This window comes from Zea mays, chromosome 8 (genome assembly GCF_902167145.1).
Source record: "Zea mays cultivar B73 chromosome 8, Zm-B73-REFERENCE-NAM-5.0, whole genome shotgun sequence".
NCBI lineage: Eukaryota > Viridiplantae > Streptophyta > Magnoliopsida > Poales > Poaceae > Zea > Zea mays.
In genome coordinates this window covers 22419815-22439246 of record NC_050103.1, presented here as the reverse complement: position 1 = coordinate 22439246, position 19432 = coordinate 22419815, and the positions used below count along the sequence as shown (strand labels likewise).

General features: G+C 44.7%; 1 protein-coding gene across 1 annotated transcript; it reads right to left on the bottom strand.

The window, feature by feature from the left end:
• Positions 1-5322: 5322 nt before the first annotated feature.
• LOC103634932 (OSJNBa0089E12.13-like protein) lies at positions 5323-7884 on the bottom strand. Its single transcript, XM_008657509.2, has 2 exons — positions 6896-7884; positions 5323-6742 (listed from the first exon to the last, which is right to left on the bottom strand). Exons 1-2 carry the CDS (start codon positions 7606-7608, stop codon positions 5434-5436), a joined length of 2022 nt encoding a protein of 673 aa, XP_008655731.1. The 5' UTR covers positions 7609-7884; the 3' UTR covers positions 5323-5433.
• Positions 7885-19432: the final 11548 nt, after the last annotated feature.

The window sequence follows — 19432 nt, the reverse complement described above, 5'->3', positions numbered from 1 at the left end:
TCTCAAGCGGTCCAAAGACCAACTTGAATACCACGGTGTTTTGCTTTGCCTTTCAATATCCCGTTTGCGAGGAATCTCCACAACTTGGAGCCTCTCGCCCTTACACTTGAGATTCACAAAGAAATACGGAGTAAGGGAGAAACTAGCAACGCACACAAGACTCAAAATCAGAGCAACAGCACGCACACAAGTCGCAACAAGAGCTCGCAACACAACTCAATGAGTTCACAACTCAACAAGAGCTCTAGATGCTATCACAATGAACCAAATGCGCGGAATCGATGTCTTGGTGCTTAGGAATGTTGTAGGAATGCTTGGTGTCCTCCTCCATGCGCCTAGGGGTCCCTTTTATAGCCCCAAGGCAGCTAGGAGCCGTTGAGAGCAAATCTGGAAGGCTGATCTTGCCTTCTGTCGACTGGTGCACCGGACAGTCCGGTGCACACCGGACACTGTCCGGTGCACACCGGACACTGTCCGGTGCCCGATTTCTTTCCTTAAACGGCGCAACCGACCGTTGGCCGCCAGAGAGCCGTTGGCGCACCGGACATGTCCGGTGCACACCGGACAGTCCGGTGCCCCCTTCTAGCCGTTGGCTCGGCCACGTGTCCCGCGCAGATCGCGCGGCCGACCGTCGGCCCGGCCGACCGTCGGCCCGGCCGACCGTTGGCTCACAGGACAGTCCGGTGCACACCGGACAGTCCGGTGAATTATAGTCGTACGTCGCCCGTAAATTCCCGAGAGCGGCCAGTTCGCCCGAGTCAGTCTGGCGCACCGGACACTGTCCGGTGCTCCAGACCGAACAGTCTTTTGGCTGTACACAGCCAACTTTTCTCTGACTCGATTTCTCCTGTTTCAAGCACTTAGGCACAATACATTAGTCTTCAAAACAATGTACTAAGGCTTAGAAACATACCTTTACTCTTGATTTGCATTTTGTCCATCCATGGGTATAGATTCACATTTAAGCACTTGTGTTGGCACTCAATCACCAAAATACTTAGAAATGGCCCAAGGGCACATTTCCCTTTCACCCTCGCGTACCGTTTCGGTGTGGGTTGATCTAATCCGAGCCATCCGCGCATGATCGTGCGGCTGAAAACCTTCGGCTTGGGCGATTTGCGTGTGAGACCCCGAGCTTGTTATCAATCAACCCGCAGTCCTACTGCTGGCTCTCTGAGTCTTAGAAAGTTTTGCCCCGTGGCCCCTGTGTTTCGTATAAATAGTGTGCCCAGTCCAGTAAATAGAAAACCCAGGAAAATAAATAGAAAAGAGATTTTTAATATAAAAATAAGTACTAGAACTTGTGTAATTCATAGAAAATTCATATGAAATCCAAATGAGTTCATTCCAATTTCTATAATTCTATAATATTATTGTTTATCACATAGTACCTCTGTTTTGACATAAAAGCCACAATAAAATTTATATCCTATTTAATCTTGTACAAAACATATAGAATCTTCAGAAAATCATAACTCCTCTGTTTTAACTCCGTTTTGATCCGTTCTAGTTGCATTAGTCTCACAATAATATTTATTATCCTCTGATAACTTTATTTTGTTATGAGATATAGGTTAAAATGTTGCACTTAATCTATTATATACTTAACCACATGGATCTTCGGAAAACCATAATTTCTTAACCGTAGTTCCGAATTTAGTGGTTCTTGTTTCTACGATCTCGATACGCAGCGTAGAATAATATTACACAATTTATTCTTATATTTGGTGTGATGTTAATTTTGCCTATACCATGTTTGTCTGTATTGCTACGACTAGCGTGAGGTCACGAGTCACCTGAAGATCACCCTGGTTACTGGAATCTCAAGTGCCAGGCAAGTTGTGCCCTTGATCACTTCTTTTTACCCACTCATGTTCTAATTAATCATAATGATCTGCATAGGTTAATTTTGAAGGGACCCAATAGGTTACCCTAGTTTGTCTATCTGTATACCTTGTTTACCACTGAACTTTTTGGGTAGTACTTGCTAGTGCTTTATGTGGTTTTGGGTATGAAGATACATTATTCATGATTATACTTTTGTTATCCGTTGTTATTTACTGTTCATGATAAGATCATTATGTTAATTGGAACATGGAGCGACCACCCGGGAAAACAGTGCTACCACAAGGGTTTATGGACGCCCTTGGCTGATTAATTAGGAAAACTAGTGGAGGACTACCTTACCCGAAAGGGGCAAGGGCAGTAGGGGAGTGGTCAGTGTAGGGAGGTCCTTGGTTGATTTTGCTGCGATGGCAGTCAGGCAAGAACCCTGCATTGGAGCTTCCTATAAACTGTAGCAGGTTTTCTGAAGCTAGTGGAACTTTGTAAAGGCCTCGTAGTGTTACCCTGCCTTGCCTCCTCGGTAGAGGTGTATGAGAAGTCGTGATCCCTTGGCAGATGGGTAACATGACTTGTGGGTAAAGATGTGCAACCTCTGCAGAGTGTAAAACTGGTATACTAGCCGTGCTCACGGTCATGAGCAGCTCGGACCCTCACATGATTAATTTATGGAACTTAAATTCAATTTGTCATATGCATTGCATCGCAGGTGATGTTGTTACTTCTGTTCTACTATTTAATTGGGTTGGTATTTACTTATACTTAGTAATTGCTAATAAAATTTTGACCAACTTTAAAAGCAATGCTCAGCTCTAACCATCCTCTTTGGTAAGCCTTACACTTCACATGAACTCCCACCTTTGGCGAGTTCATTCACATTATTCCCCACAACTTGTTGAGCAATGAACGTATGTGAGCTCACTCTTGCTGTCTCACACCCCCCCCCCACAGGTCAAGAGCAGGTACCACAAGATGAGGCGCGTGGAGGATGCTGTGATGAGTTCGTGAGTGGTCTAGGCCGTCGTCTCCCAGTCAACTTTGGGTTGCTGGATCGTTTCCTCATATGATGTAATTATTTAATTATTTTGTATAGAACTCCTGTTATATAGTAAAGATGTGACATTCGATCCTGTGCCACTATGCATCATATGTGTGAGACTTGGTCCCAGCACACCTGGTGTTTATGTTCGCGCCCGGGCTTTGGATCCCTAAAACCCGGGTGTGACATACGGCGCGGCACCTGCCCTTTGTCGTGGGCACGTGCACATCCCACCTGTCCCCTGACGTTGGTGGCCCCACGTCAGAGGCCTTCGCCAGGTACCGCCCAACGGCTGACGTTAGGTGTGATCGACCATGTGTCGACATCGGACCTTTGCATGGGCATGGAGCAGGACCGGGGACGTGTGGCGACGTGACACCTCCAGGCCCTCCCTGACTGGGGACCTAGATCATGCATGGGGTTCCGGGCCCTAGCTATATTGGCCCGATCGCGTGATGACACCAGACCTCATCTGGCTTGAGGTCCGGACGACACTTATGGGATCTGGGACCACTCCGGGGATGCAGAATCGATCCTGGTACTAGAGAAGAGTCCCTTTCTTATGGCATCCGGGGCCCTCCAGGGATCCGAAGGGTCCATGTGTAGGTCTGGGTTCCGACTACGGGACTTTCTAGTCCTACGGTTGAAGTTGCTAATTGCTCCTTTTATGAGACTCATGCCGATGGCGGTCCAGCCTAAGAAAAAGTCCATCTGGCCCGCGACTTCATATGGTGGGCCTCAACCCAAAGCTAGGCTACATATGGACAATTATAGGGGTCTCATCTTCAACTGGCAGGAGTAGATATCCTATATTCACTACCGGAATTTGGCTCTTTTTCGAGTGCCAAATATTTTGCCGAGTGTTTTTTTCGCGCACTCGACAAGAAGCTCTTTGCCGAGTGCCACGCAAAAAACACTCGGTAAAAGAAAACACTCGGCGAAGAGTTTCTTTGCCGAGTGTTATATTTTTGGCACTCGGCAAAGGGCTCTTTGCCGAGTGTCAAAAATACAACACTCGGCAAAGAGCTCTTTGCCGAGTGTCATAAATATAACACTCGGCAAAGAGCTCTTTGCCGAGTGTTTTTTTTCCAATACTAGGCAAAGACAATTTAAAAATCACATTTTAAAGCAGTAAATTAATTCAAATGAAAAGGTTTTCAACTACAAATTTGTATAACTCATCATGATGTACACTTTATATTTTAAACATTTCTTCATATGATAAAATACAAATAAATTTGTTCATAAAACTTGTATCTCTCTCGTAGTTTCATAAAGAGAGATGTATAGAATTTGTGCATATTGTTAGAACCATCATGTGAGATGAACAAATGACCAAACAACCAAAATAAACTTTGTAGATCTTGAGAAGTTATAAAAGTTTATAGTTGAAAACTTTTTCATTTGAAGTCATATTGTCAACGAAAACTACGTCTGAATTTAAAAAATCTAAAATTTGAATTTTGAAAACGACCTCGAAATAAAAAATCACCAACATGAAAGTTGTAGGTATTGAAGAGTTATGAAACTTTGTAGTTGACATTGTTTTGGTTTGAAATCTTGTCATGCAAAATTATGTTTGAATTTTGAAATTTAAAATTTTCAAACTACCTCGGATGGAAAAACCACCAAAATAAAAGTTGTAGGTCTTGAAATGTAATAAAACTTTGTAATTGACAACTTTTTGATTTGAAATCATCTTATCATTCAAAAATTCGTGTAAAGTTTTCAAATTTAAAATTCAAATTTTGTAAATGGTCTCGGATGTAGAAACTATTAGAATAGAACTTATAAATCTCAAAAAGTTATGCAACTTTATAGTTGGTTACATTTTCAAATAAATTCATTTAGTGTCTTAAATAATCAAATTACTTTCGGTTTGTTATAGTACATGAGGAATGAAAACGTAATATAGACATAATTGTGTAGTAGTGTAGTGGTATAAGAGGTTATGCGCGAGAGAGAGGTTGCGAGTTCGAATCTCACCATTCACGAAACATATAAATAAATTTGATTCAAAATAATAGTGAAAAATGATACGGCGACGGGTAAAATTGATTCAAAGTCTTTGCCGAGTGTCCGAAAACGCGATTCCGGTAGTGATTTAAGGTACCGACATAGATAATAAAAACTTAAAAGATGGGTATAGCTTGTGTTGCACATGATCATAACAATTTTAAACGATTCATATAATATTTCTTATGATCATTTTTTATTATATTATTTAATCTTGTCCAATCTCTCGATAAATCCTGGCTCTGTCCCTCGCTATCATGATGATATATATTAATATATGTATAGTCTAGAATTTTCGTCAACTCAGTGTTCATGTTTCTCATTCGCCACATGTTTATCCCAATTCCCACATTTTTTTTACAAATACCCTGATCGAGCAAGTCACAAGATCCGTAGACCATCTTGATCGCTCTCGCACCCACAGGTTAGAAAATCTTGCACGGTTGAAAATTAAATGACCGCCTTATGAAGTGACGATTATATACATAGTGATAGATACACTGACACAGCGGCATGCATCGAATCAAATGTCACATTTATATATACTCCTCGCATATTTCACCTCCGGTACCTTCACTGATACTGTCGATATCGACGACAGATACCTCAGCCGGCGCTCCGCTAGGTTCTCCATTCTCCATAGACGAATCATCCTCTGATCCAAGACGACCATGAGGATGGAGGTCATACCTGGCGGTGTATTCCACCAGCATCCCCATCGCAGTCACCAGTTCGCCACCGCTGCTCAGCTGCTTGGCGTGGGAAACCTCGGTGCAGTGGCGCGCGGCGTAGCACAGCATCTCGACCCACACTCCGGCGATCATTTCCAGCACGTCGGGTATACCCGAGCGCTCGCTGAGGAGCAGTCCGGTGAGCCCGGCCGCGTCGATGTAAGCCAGGCCATGGGGGTTGTTATCTTCCTCCTCCATCGTCATCTGAACGGAAAAGTCTGCTGCGGCTGGACTAGCACGGCGACCGTCAGAGTCGGGGTCGGGGTCGTCGTCGTCCTTGTCTCTATACTCGCGGTAAAGCAGTCTAGCTAGGTTTTCCCTTGGTGTCAGCGTAGGGTCCATGCTGTCGTGGTCGGCTGAGAGCCGTTGCCAGAGCGCGACCAGGCCATCGCAGTTGTTGTCGTACCGGGTGCTCCGAACCGGGCCCGGAAGCATGTGGGGCTGGACGACGAAGAGGAAGAACATGTAGTCGGAGAGCTCCTTGACGGCTTTGGCTAGGCGGTCCTCCGCGGCCGCGGCCGCGGCCAGCCCTGGTTTGCGGCGGCAGCAGAGGTAGACGTCGATGGCGACATGCCAGATGAGGATGCTCTGGTCGAAGTCCGTTTCGTTGACGCTCCAGCTGATCTCATCGTATAATCTGCCGCTGCTCCCCGGTGGGTAAGTTATTTGCTGGAGCGTCCACCGGCCCCGCGCGTCCCTCATGTCGCCTAGCTGCCTCCTCGGTATCTCTTCCAGCAGGAGGTCCCTGAAGCTGTCTGAAATGCTGACGGTGCCCGAGTAATGGAGCTTGTCCCACCACTTCTCCAGCCCCACTTTCTTGGCGACCCAGCTCCTTATCTCCGTCCTGTCACGAGTGCAGAAGTCCAGGAGGTTGTACTGCCCAACCGAGTCCAGCCACCTTCGGCTCCTCGCGGCCCGGACGAGCAGACGAAGGCACCGGACTGCGCCATGGATCCGGTCCCATCTGCGAGCGTGCAAGAAGGCGCATGCCCAGGAAGACCCTAGCACCCTGACCAACGACGCGATTTCCAGGACGAAGGCCCCGGCCAGGAGAACGTAAGTGACGACGACATCGACTCTGCTGTAACCACCAGGTCCACCATGGCCGCGGCTGCTGCTCAGTCGGAACAAGAAGAACGACGCCCAGGTGGCCGCCGGTGACATTAGACGGATGCATATGCCATACCACGTGTAGATGACCGCCGCCTTGGTGTACATGATGTCGTACATCAGGGACAGCTGCATCTCGATCAGCTCGTGCGTGTACCTGCCGCCATTGAACTGTATGCCCCTGCTGATAGCTTCGCGCTCTGCTCCCGACGTGATCAGGTCGTCGGTGAAGAAGCTCTTGCAGGCGTTGAACACGTAGTGAGCGCCCAGCAGAACCTCCTCCGAGTCCAGCTCCAGCTCCGCCGTTCCAGCCCTCCCATCGTACGGCTGGCGACGGTCTCTGTCGTCCTGCAGATCGAGACCGCCTCGGATGCTGTCGATGTTAGCACGCTTCAGCGCCCATGTCCTCTCCCCGTACTTGACAAGGCCGGTGACGAACATCAGCATGGAGGCGGTGACCAAGGCCCTCTGGTGGGTTTGGGTAGCCACAGACTGGTACAGGACATAGGCTGCCCCCATGGCCTGCACCGCGAGGTTCAGCAGATGGCGCAGCCAGAGCTGGTTGTCCTCGAAGGCGTAGGCCGTGATGGTGTCCGGGCCGCCGAGGTGCAGGAGCAGCAAGGGCGCCCAGAGCGCGACGACCTGCTTCTCGCCTGAACTGGCGCGGAGGGAGAGGTGGCCGAGGGTGTAGATGGCTGTGGAGTCGGCCATGAGGTAGGCCAACCAGAGGAGGACCCTCAGCGGAGCGGAGCCTTTGCGGCGGCGGATCCTTGCGAACGCCAGGAGGATGAGCTGCAGCGTGAAGCTAAGGAGCACCAGTACTTGGATCTCCCATTTCTTCCAGGTGTTTATTAGCCCTCCACCCATCATTCTCAGGCTGAAAACTAAACGAAGAAAAAGGTAGCACCAACCACCAATTAATGGAGGAGGGAGCCTGCTAGCTGCCGTAGCTGCTCGCCGGGCGCCGGGCGCTGAAGCTACCGACGACCCGCGAACTGCTTCGCTTAACTGGGATCTGTTGTCTAGCTTACGAAGATTCTGAGCTCTCAGCGGAAAAGGCTTGTTGCTTCTTTGGATCTGAACGCTCTTTTGTCTGTTCTTCCGCGGACTGAGCAAACGGAACGAAGACTTCTCTCGGGCACTTGACGGGAGTGATTCTTAATTAGGCGACTTCATTTCGTCGTATAAAATACTGCTCCCTATCGATTTCAAACTATAATATATTTTAACTTTTTTTCAAAATAAAACATCGTTGACATGTATTTAATGATTCTCATTGACTCAAATCAAATATGAGAATAAACTCTAACCAAAGCCATTAATTAGATTCTGAAGATCCATGTAGACTCGAAATCGAGTTCGAACAGAACCTCGTCGCTAGTCTTTCCCCACCTTTACACCATTCTCCAAGTACTTCATAATCTTCTTTAATTTATCTGATCAAGTTAACATCACTAGGTAGTTATCCATTCTCAAAACTATAAAAGCAATCGTCTAAGAACAAGCTTATCTATAAATTTAATTGTCGTATTCATACTCGGGTTATTAGACCTTGCATAACATTTGAAGGATTAATGAGTGCATCTAAAGAAGTGATGTCCTTATCGTTCTCTCGCTCTTTGACTTAAGCTTATAATCTTCTCCTAAATATAACTTCAAGCCTACATAGTCTATCAGAGTTATTAAAACTCCACCCGGTTTGGGCTCCTCCCCGCACTTCACGGGCTCTCAGCCGCACGCGTGCACAAGGTCACGGATCCGAAAACATTTTCTCCATTTCAGCTGAGTCTGAGCGTGCTGCATCCGCCGCTACTGCTTCGTCCGTCTCGTCGCGTCCCCCTCTCTCCCACCAACCCAAATCCAAGATCTGGTTATCTCCGCCGTCGCCCTCTCGAGGAGGCGCGACGAGCAGGCTTCTCTCCCCGCACGACCTCCTCCCCACTAGGCACTCGGATCCTACGTGTGGTGCCGCGATTCTGCTCGCGCGTTGAAGCAACAGTTGCCGCCTGCTGACGGAACTCTCCTGCTCGGAGAGGTGGTTCTGTGGAGGTGGAGGAGGTAAGTTCCTCGTCGTCGACACACCACCACACTCCCTTGGATCTCATTCGTCCCCACCACCATCGCCGACACACGGCTCCAGGTTCAGGTGAGTCTCCACCCTTCCCTCCTCTCCCCACGCCTGACCTCGCTTCCCCTCAATCCTGGTCGCCCGCTCGCTAGGGTTACTTCACAGTCACCCGCACGGATCATCGCCTCCCTCACTCCCTCTTTCCCATGTGTTCGCTTCCTCCCACTCTAGGGCCCCTCGCGCGCTACCCTGGCGTACCACAGATAGCCGGGACGGCGGTGGCAAGCCGGTGAGTCATGACGGCCAGGAGTTCGGGGCGGCCTAGGTTTCGGTGTTCGGAGAGTCCTTATGACTTCTTGAGTCCGCTAACTACTGAAATCATGGAGAGGCAACAACTAATGAGTTGAATTTCTACCTGAAATGACCTCAGTAGTTTAGGTAATACAGGTTCTCACACTTAAATTTGGACCTTCTAGCCACACAAATTTTAGTGCATTTACCAAGTGCTAACATTAGTGATGAACTTGCTTTCTGCAGCAGCACAACAGTAGTTGATTGAGTATGAAAAGAAGCATTTTGGTTCTAATGATGGCAGCATACCAGCTCAACCTTTTGCTCCAGTGGATTCGCTCCCTTCTCTTGGATTTGGTTTTCTAAAACCACCAGGCGACATCCAAGCGCCTACATTTAATCAGCAGGCTCTAGCATCTATCTTTGAGCGTGTTACCCCGAACAGCTTCCCTGTGAGACCACGTTCCCGGCCCAGTGGAGGCACAACATTCCGGAGGGCGTTGGCGCAGACGGCGTGGCATATTGGGGGTCTTCCTAGGGCGCACCTATCTGCAGTCTAGCTTGATGTTCGGTACAAGCATGGATGGTCAGTTCTCTAGCCGTCGCCTGCTCCCGCACATAACGGTAGGATTGAATGTCTCCATCCTGGTGATGGCAGAGTACTTGAAGTTGTATATGACCCTGGATTGGATGCTAGGGGCCTTATTGATCGTGTGTTGTATTTCCTCATAGAGGGGAAAGGTATGATTTCTATTCTGAAGCTGAAAAAATACTATCTCAGAACGTGGATTTCAATTTCTTTGTCCATGCCTGTGAAGCAACCTGTCTACTGAATTGAGACACTATATTTGTCTCTGTTAGCAATGATATCCATATATTATGTTAATATCCAGTTGCGTAGCTTACAGTCAGCCATTTGGATTAGTGTTAATGCTTGCACTATCCTTACTTGAAACCTTCAAATTAATTAGGCCTCATCCTAATGGATGCTTCAGGGGCGATTTGGATGGTGGCCTCTGCTTTATTACTTGGGATGACTTCATGAAATAGGTGCTGACAGGGCAATAACGAGCATATAGATCTGGCTGTTAAGACCATTCAGGTAACAAGGTGGTAATGTGCATTGGCATGTAGAAGTAATCTACCTGCTCGAAAATTACATCCTTAGAATGGAAAAATAATATTATATTTGCAATCTAAATCGTACCCCCAGTTTTTATATCTTTACTATTGTTTTTTATAAATGTAAACAACTGAAAATTATCGGTAAGGTTTCCTTGCGGCTCATCTGCTTTTAGGGTTTTTTCTGTAACTTTTATCTACAAAAATTCAAGTCTTCAATTTTTTCGTGTTTTTGGAGATGATGATTCTTATCAGAGATAGAGGTTGTTTCCAAGGGGAGCCAAGAGCTTTCCCTTTGCTGGAAGACCGTTGATTGTTGTTCTGATCCAAAACACATGTTGCCTACTTGTTCATGGAACGACTTTTTTTATATCTTCACTATTGTTTTTTATAAATATAAACAGCTGAAAATTATCGATAAGGTTTCCTTACAGCTCATCTGCTTTTATAAATTTTCTGTAAATTTTATCTACAAAAAATCAAGTCAAAAGATTTTTCCTTCTGCTTTTGGAGATAATGATTCTTATCAGAGGCTGTTTCTAATGATGGCTCAAGAGCACTTGCTCCGGTTTCTTCCTCCTTTTTATAAAAAATAGATAAAACAAGGACTTACCGGTTGAACTGTAGTAGAAGCACATTAGAGCCTAGGGATCACATGATTTTCTTATTTTTCAACTTTTCTGATATACTACCTTATGTGGTTCGTGCTACTACACTTGAGTACTGGTAGTTTATCATGAGAAGTTCAGATCTTGATTAAAGTTCACTGCAAGCCTATTTTCTGTAAGATCATTGATGTTACAGACAGTATCCCACAGACTAAATGTAACACACATGCACATTAGAACTGATCCTTGAAAACTCATGCTATTCCTATATTTGTTTTACATGTCAGGATCTGTAAATGTACAATGGATCATGATGGCTCACACATCAAATGGTTGTTGATCAACTTCATCCACTCTTTCTAGCAGTCTCTTTTAAAGTTCCATCTTTCTTGGTTGAGTTCATTACTCTAATTATCAAGGTACATAGCAGTTGGATTTTTTTTCTTTTTACATCTTATAATTTGGAATGGAGGGAGTACATCTTTTCCCAGTTTTGCATGATCTGTTTCTGATGGATCAACACTAAATGTGCAAATTGATATTCAGTCTAGAACATACAAGGACCAACGTGAAAAGCAAGTCAAGCATAGTGATCTTATCAACAAAGAGTTGATGCTCTTCTCAATGGCGGTCTTGCATCGAGCAATACCTTCAATGGTTGATGCTTGATGGCCTTAAACCAGGCTAGAGGAAGATTCTGTTTTATTCATTCAAAAGGATTTTTGTGAAGGAAGCCAAGCCATGTCTTTTCTTACCTATCTTTACGTTACCAATTATCCAGGGTCTATTTATTTATTTTTTCTGTTGTTTTTGTTGACCATAGGTGGCTAAGTTCTCTTGTTATGTGTTAGAACACTCATCATACCACCAGGTGCGATATCAGTGCATACTTATGAGGTGCTTGTTATGATCATTGTTAACATAGATCTATTCTCATAACCACGTGCTATTATTTTTTTAGATCTGTAGGGGTCACATCTTCGAACGATGTAATGTGTAGTTCATTTTCTTTGCGCAAGGCTAATGTGTAATTTTAATTTGTTAATCAACTTTTTCTTTAGCTTCTCATAAGAGTTGTTACAAGCAAATCATTGTTGTTGATGCTAAATACCGAGAGTTCAAAAAGAACATTGTGTAAGCCCGTGGGCGTGGAGGACGTGCGCCAAGAGGTGGACATCCTGCGCTACATGCCGGCGCACACCAGCATCGTCAGCCTCCGTGCCGTTTATGAGGACACCATGCACCTGCGCCACATGACGACGTCGTGCACCTCGCCATGGAGTTCTGTGAGGGAGGGGACCTCTTCGACAGGACCGTTGCTCGGGGCCACTACATCGAGCGCGCAGTCGTCACGCACACCATAGTCGAGGTCGTCCAGGTCAGCATTTCTCTTCCCCTCTTCTTCTTGGTTCTTGATTGCTACGAGCCTACGACCAGCGTTAGCTTCTTATGGTTTTCAGTCGTTAGCTTCTTGGTTCATTATTTAATACAATTATATTACAAAATGATGTGAAAAGAAGGCTACTCACAAATCAACTTCCCCCGTCTACCGTCGTTTATGTGAAAGAGAACTTGTTTTCTATAAGATCTCTTTCTTAATATTTTATTTTATACCATGGGTATAATTTTCTTATGGTTTTCAGTAATGTTCCTTAACCAAATTTATTTCTCTCAGCGCTTGTGGCATGTGCGGTACCTGTTTTACATAGCTTGATTTATTATGAGATTACTAAACTTAAGTTGGGAGAAGATCCCTAGATCATCCAACATAGCTGGGCCCTATGTCAAATCTGACATGGCTGAAAGGCTTGAAGAATTAAGAGTGCAGTAGAATTTGTCCAAGTTCGAACTACTATAATATTTGAGTTCATAAGAAAACCAATTGCACTTGAGCCTTGATGCGGCTAAATAACTAGGCATCAAGATCATTTCTGTTTTATCTGACATGCTAAAGTATTAGTCTAATGAGCTAGGTAGTTTTGCAAGAAGCGTTTGAGATGACTGTATGGTGACTACTAACATGTTCAGAACTAGACGCTCAATTCTACTGAACTTTATGTCATCTAAATTTTTCCTTTATGGCCTATGACTCAAAGTATTAAGTGCTGATTTAGTTACTCGCAATGATAATTTTTGTGCTTCTGTGAACTTCCACTTACATGACTGGATAATCGACCATTGCTGGATTTATAATTCTTGCATGCACGAAACAGGGTTATGCTCTTCTCCCATGAGCTGTTTGATTCACAGTTTTTGCCCGCAAACAGTTTGCAGTTTTCACATTGTTTTGTGTTTAATTAGCCCAACCCATAGCTGATAGCGTTGTAAACAGATGCAGCCCCATAAAGGTCCCTACCCCTTGTCCCATAAAGTGACTCACATTGATTTCTCATCGGCTCCCTCACTTTTTTTATTTATTTACGTATCATCTCTCAATTGTGTATATCATCTATGCATTGCCTAATTCCAGTTTAGATAATAACAAACTGATTCATTTCCACAAACTTTGGCACTATTGAGTGAAATATCCAATTCGGTATCTGTATAAAGAGGGCTTGCACTTTGAATCAGCATCCTGCAGATGCACAAGCCTTCTTTGCTAGGTGCTTGGCATCAGTTCTGATTAAACGGTGCATTGTCGATTTGTTGGATTTATTGGTCACATTACAGTCTTGTTGGAAAACTTTTTTTAGTGTATTGTTGGAAATCTTTTTGATCCTCAATATTATCTGTACACAAGGGTAGGCCTGGTGCAGTGGTGAGAATTGTATCATTGAGTCATTAGGTCGCAGGTTCGAAGCAGCCTCTCCGCATTTGCAGGGAAAAAGCTTGCCTCAGTTTATCCCTTCCTCAGACCTTACTCATGTGGGAGCCTCTGGCACTAGGTCTGCTCTGCCCTTCACATGATCTGTATTTTTCCGGTTTGTAGTTAGGTGGCATAATACACTTAGTTATGCTCACATACTTTTGTGCCATGTCATGCTGCAGTAGCTGGAACATGCCTTCAATCAATTGGTTTATTTAGTGGCTGAACAGTTGACTCTGTTGGCAAATGGCAACCAAACACAATAATGACAATAAAAGCACTTGATGACCGTGGAGGGAAGCATCATCAATGGGATTTTATTTTGTGTGATGATCATTCCTACTATTTTTTTATTTGGATTATCTTCGCATGGTGTAGTTTCATTGCTATTTTGTTTGAATTTAAGTAGTTATATAGTGTGTAGTTTTGGTCGATAATGACAATAAAAGCACTTGATGACTCATGACTGTGGAGGGAAGCATCATCAATGGGATTTTATTTTGTGCGATGATCATTCCTACTATTTTTTTATTTGGATTATCTTCGCATGGTGTAGTTTCGTTGCTATTTTATTTAAATTTAAGTAGTTATATAGTGTGTAGTGTTGGTCGCTAATGTGCTATTTTATATCACATTTGACCTAAAAGTAGGTTGCCTGCAGTTAGGTGTGATTATACATGGCCACTCTATTGCTTCTCATTACATATAACATACGTCTTAAGGTCAGCACAATAGACACTACATAGCAAATTAAAGTCCAGATGTTGCTCTTTTGCAGATAAAGCTAGGCCTTTGTTTGAAGTTTAGATTTAAACCTCATCTTCCTCTGTGCACATTCATCTTATGTTGTTGCCTTGTTGGGGTTATTTTGCAGAAACATGCACTTTTGATGGCACTCATGGTGTTACGTGAGGACTGTAAATAATGACTATAGTGTGACGTAGCCTCTCATGAACTCATGATAATGATGATCATTTGGGCAAACCTTTCTTTGTTCCTTTGTTATATATATGCTATGCAAACACAGCCATGCAGTTCAAAGCATGGTGCGTGATGAAGCTAGGACATCAAATGGTGGTCTGAAGAGTGACCCAATGTGCAATACCTGTGAGATGGCTGTGGTTTGGATGCAAAACCAACTTTCCCAGAACAAGACATAGAAACTCATCCTAAACTACATCAATCAGGTGAGCTTGACTGACAAAGGGCACAGAGCTTTTCTGTGCCATTTAGCACTCTACTTTGCTTAATTGTTTCACTATGACAGTTTTGTGAGCGTTGTCCGAGTCCCATGGGAGAATCAGTCGTCGACTCTGCCAGTCTGACATTGTATTCACTATTGGAGGCAAGAAGTCCAAGCTGGAACCCGAGTAGGTGTGATCTCTTCTCCATTATCACACTATTGGCCCTTGGCCCTTGATCTTTATTAGCATGCCATAGGGTCTGCCTAAAATCTTTAGTTGTCAGATTTGATCGTGCTTGTTTATCCAGGTTTTGAATAATATTGAGATGCTGACCGATCGACAGTTTGGGCCTTTCTGTGTTGAACTTTTAGATGTGTCCTTCTGTGTAGTGTTTTCACATGCTTAGCACTGAGGAATTCATTTTTGAACAGAAATCATTTATCTTTCTGATTTTAAAGCTAGAATACTGTTTCTGTAGAAGGAACACTCTATTTGGCGAGATTTTAGGCAGCAGTTAGCAAAAGAATGTCTTGTTTGCCAAATATGCATGTCTAATACCGCTTTTAAAAAGTTGTCAAATGAAGTGTTTGCCTTTCATTATATCTAACATCCTATTTGCTCCATCAGGCAAGTTGTGTAGCGCCCGATAGGGCGCTGCCTTATTCTAGTAATGTTAAAGGTGGACTAACCCTGAACTCACCTTGTAACTCAAGTTTATATTCATTTATTTTTCTCAAATATTTTAAAAGAATCAACAACTCTCCACATTAATTTAGAATTACAAAGCTCTAAAATCTATTTTTTCAGGTGTAACAGTACCAAATGTTTTCAAACTCAACTTTCTTTCCATGCTCACTCTGATGCGCAAATCTAACAGGGTAATGTAGAAGTAAATAAGAGAAAGAACGAGAAGGGAAAATATAAGATCGGCTCTAACGACACCCCTCACGGCTCACGCTGCCCCTACTGGCTGGAAGGTGTATGCCCCCTCGCGTTCCAACGTCACACTGGATAGGGGGACTCCTCCCCCGTCGTATGTAGTCTTTCTCATTTCATTAATACTAGATAGGTGCCCGTGCGTTGCCACGAGAGTTAAAAATCTTTATAAAACATGATATGTAACGACAACTGTCACTATGATATGTAAAATCCGTGTAGCAAAATATCACCTTAACACTAATTTATACTAAGTATAGACTGAATGCTTTGGTATCTATTCACAGTCGAAGATTTAACTGGAAAACTTGATTAATCATTCACTGCCCAGATGCAACTGAGAACACAACAAAGAACCCAATTTAGAAGGACGAGAAAGAACCAAATGCATACGGTTCAGCTCATCCTTCCGAATTGAATATCCATCAAAGTTAGCATAACATAGATATATGCATTGATAAGTAGGTTAAAATAGCTCAAACAATCTGGGAGATAAATAATGTACTCCTGCGAATAGCTAACACGACATTTGATATTAGTTTCATATCCTTACTTTTCACATATGAGCATTCATATCTGCTAGTTATAAGCAGCATGTTGTAAAAGTGTTGTGGAAATGATTGAGTAAATTTGACGGTAGTTGATAGTTAGTCACCATTTTCTATATATTGTGCACAAAGAGAAGTATGCCTAAGAATCTGGGTATATCTATTAAAAAGCTTGACTAACATAGAAGGGTTTTTAATTAAGAACACATCCAAAAATTTGCCTCGACAATGACTTGGACTTGAGGGGTCGGGTCTGGGCGTACATGCATACTGTCGACCAACTGAGCTACACTCAGTTTCTTCAAATTTTTATTTTAATTAAGAACACATGCAAAATTTTGCCTCGACAAGAACGCATGCAGTGTGAGCGGAGGGAGCCACGGGGCCTATCTTCGGCGACTTGCATGCAACATGAGTGGATGAGGGGGGCACTCGTAGCTTGCATAGTTGCATGCTTGCATGCAGCGTGAGTGGGAGAGCAGGTGCATGCTCCGCGTGATAAGGTGAGCGGGGGCACGTCTTGGTCTACGTTACCTTCTTAATAGTTAGCTACTCATAGGAGTACATTATTTATCTCCCCGATTGTTTGAGCTATTTTAACCTACTTATCAATGCATATATCTATGCTATGCTAGCTTTGATGGATGTTCAATTCGGAAGGATGAGCTGAACCGTGTGCATTTGGTTCTTTCTCGTCCTTCTAAATTGGGTTATTTGTTGTGTTCTCAGTTGCATCTGGGCAGTGAATGATTAATCAAGTTTTCCAGTTAAATCTTCGACTGTGAATAGATACCAAAGCATCCAATCTATACTTAGTATAAATTAGTGTTAAGGTGATATTTTGCTACACGGATTTTACATATCATAGTTACAGTTATCGTTTACATATCATGTTTTATAAAGATTTTTAACTCTCGTGACAACGCACGAGCACATATCTAGTTAGTAAATTAAGCAACCGTCATGACCAATCCCACCCTCCCATGTGATCCCGTCCATCCTATCCCATGTGGCAGGCAAAAACAACTACACAGGAGGCCGACGAAACCGATGATGCCCATGGGCGGTGTGCAGAACCCCAGCAACCAGAACCGGACAGTGAAACCTAAAAAATAAGGAATACATCGCCGGCTGGATCCATAATTCCTTATCAATCCTACCACGGAGCGGAGATACACATGTTACCTGTATTTCTATTATGAGTCTTGTCAACATGACAATGAATGGATCCACCCTGCCGCCTGAAAAAAATCCTAACAACCTGCATTCTGCTAGTGTGTGTTTGATCTACGCCGAATTGGGGGTGGTCGTCGTCACCTAGGAACTGGACTCTCCCCAACAAGGGGGCCAAAATTAACAGTGTAGTGTCGATAGCTGAGGGCTGACAGACAGACAACTTTGGATTGAGCGATAGCGCGCGCACAGTTACAAAAGAACAAGAAGAATGAACGAATCAGCGGCGGCGGCAGCAACTAGCTCTTCATCTCGTCGTCCTCGAGGTCGACCGCGGGCATGCCGCTCACCCTGGCCTTGAGGGGTACGTCCTCGCCGTCGAGCATTTTGCTCTTGATCCGGGGGACAGGGGCTACCGCCTTCTTCTCTGCTTCCATGGCCCAGCTGTAGACCACCATGCCCATCACGGCGAGCAGCATCCCGAGGATGTTCTTCACGGTGAGGGTCGAGTCAAACAGGATCCAGCCGAGGATCAGCACACACACGGTCTTCATGTGGCCCAGGACCTGAAACGAGGTCGCTGAGAACCGGCCAATGCAGAGGTATTGGCTCATGTTGCAGAAAACAGAGGGAGAAAAGGCCGCCCTCGTGCGGGGGCGGGGCGGGGCGACCTGCGCAGGTGAGGAAGCCGTGGATCTCGGAGGCGACGAGCGGGTCCCGCACGCCGGCGCCACCCACCATGGTCGCGCTTGCTGCTGCTTCCACGGCTAGGAATCCGGAGGTCGGGCGAGCGGGGTTGGCAGGCGGGATTGGCTGGCGGTGAATCCGGAGGTCGGGCGAGCGGGGATGGCTGGCGGTTTGCGGCGGCGCAGAATCCGGAGGTAGGGCGGGTTGGCAGGGTTGACGGGCGGTTTGCGGTGGCGCGGAATCCGGACGTCGGGCGGGCGGGGGCAGTCTACATTTAGCCCTTAATAGTTAGTAGAGAAGTGCTTTATCTGGTAAAACAATCTTTTTAAGCTTTATTATCTAATAACAATGTATATTACGATACTACAAATATTGTATGTTTTAAACTTTAAAAATGATATTGAGTTATAATGTATAGGGGAGCTGACAGGAAGATTGATTATTAAGGAGGAGAAATCTCTACTGCCTATTAAGACAGTAAGGGGTAGGCTGCCCCATTCCGTGTTCTGCCATTCCCATTCCGTCCTCACTGCCATGTCCCTCCCTGCAAAGCGCTAAAATTAAATTAAAAAAACAGGCTCCAAGGGGATTCGAACCCACGACCTCTCAAATAAATGTGTTTGTAGCTACCACTACACCACATGTGTGTTTATGTCTACATCTATTATAGTAAAAACATATAATACATCTCTCCCGAAGTCCACCTGCTACCCTTGCACAATGTGTAGTAGTAGATAAATATCACTGAGATTATTAAATTATATTTTTTGAATTGAGGGAGTAGTATTTAAAGAAGAGCCTTGCATGCAATTTCTTTTGTTTGAATAATGTTTTCAACTTAAATACTTTTTTTGCATGTGTAACATTTATTCTCCGTAATATTTTTCCATGGATCTAACTTATAAATCATTTTCATAAACCAATGCCAAAGGTGAATCCATGTTTCTTACTTGAAAACCCCGAACAAACACCACTAGCACGAGGCGCTCGCGTTGGCGTCGCTCACCGACGACGAGAAGAAACTTGGCGACTGCCAGTTCGACATCTGGAAGCAGTCCTACATGGCCCATGCGCCGCTGTGTACGGCAAGCTCCGGCGCAGCCGTCGCTTGGACGTGGTCCAGAGCGGCTGCACCGCGCTGTCCATCGTCAAACATGGGGACCTCATGGTCGTCGCCAATGTCGACGACTCTCGGGTTGTTTCGGGCATTGCAACCTACGACGACGTCATCACGCCGTCTAACTCATCATCCACCTGAAGCCTAACCTGCC

What these genes read in the sequence shown, in the direction of transcription:
- LOC103634932 (XM_008657509.2), bottom strand. Translation starts at nt 7,608, where the DNA reads ATGATGGGTGGAGGGCTAATAAACACCTGGAAGAAATGGGAGATCCAA. An exon ending in ATACAGTTCAATGGCGGCAG is followed by an intron (nt 6,743 to 6,895) that starts GTACACGCACGA and finishes CCGACTGAGCAG; the next exon opens with CAGCCGCGGCCATGGTGGAC.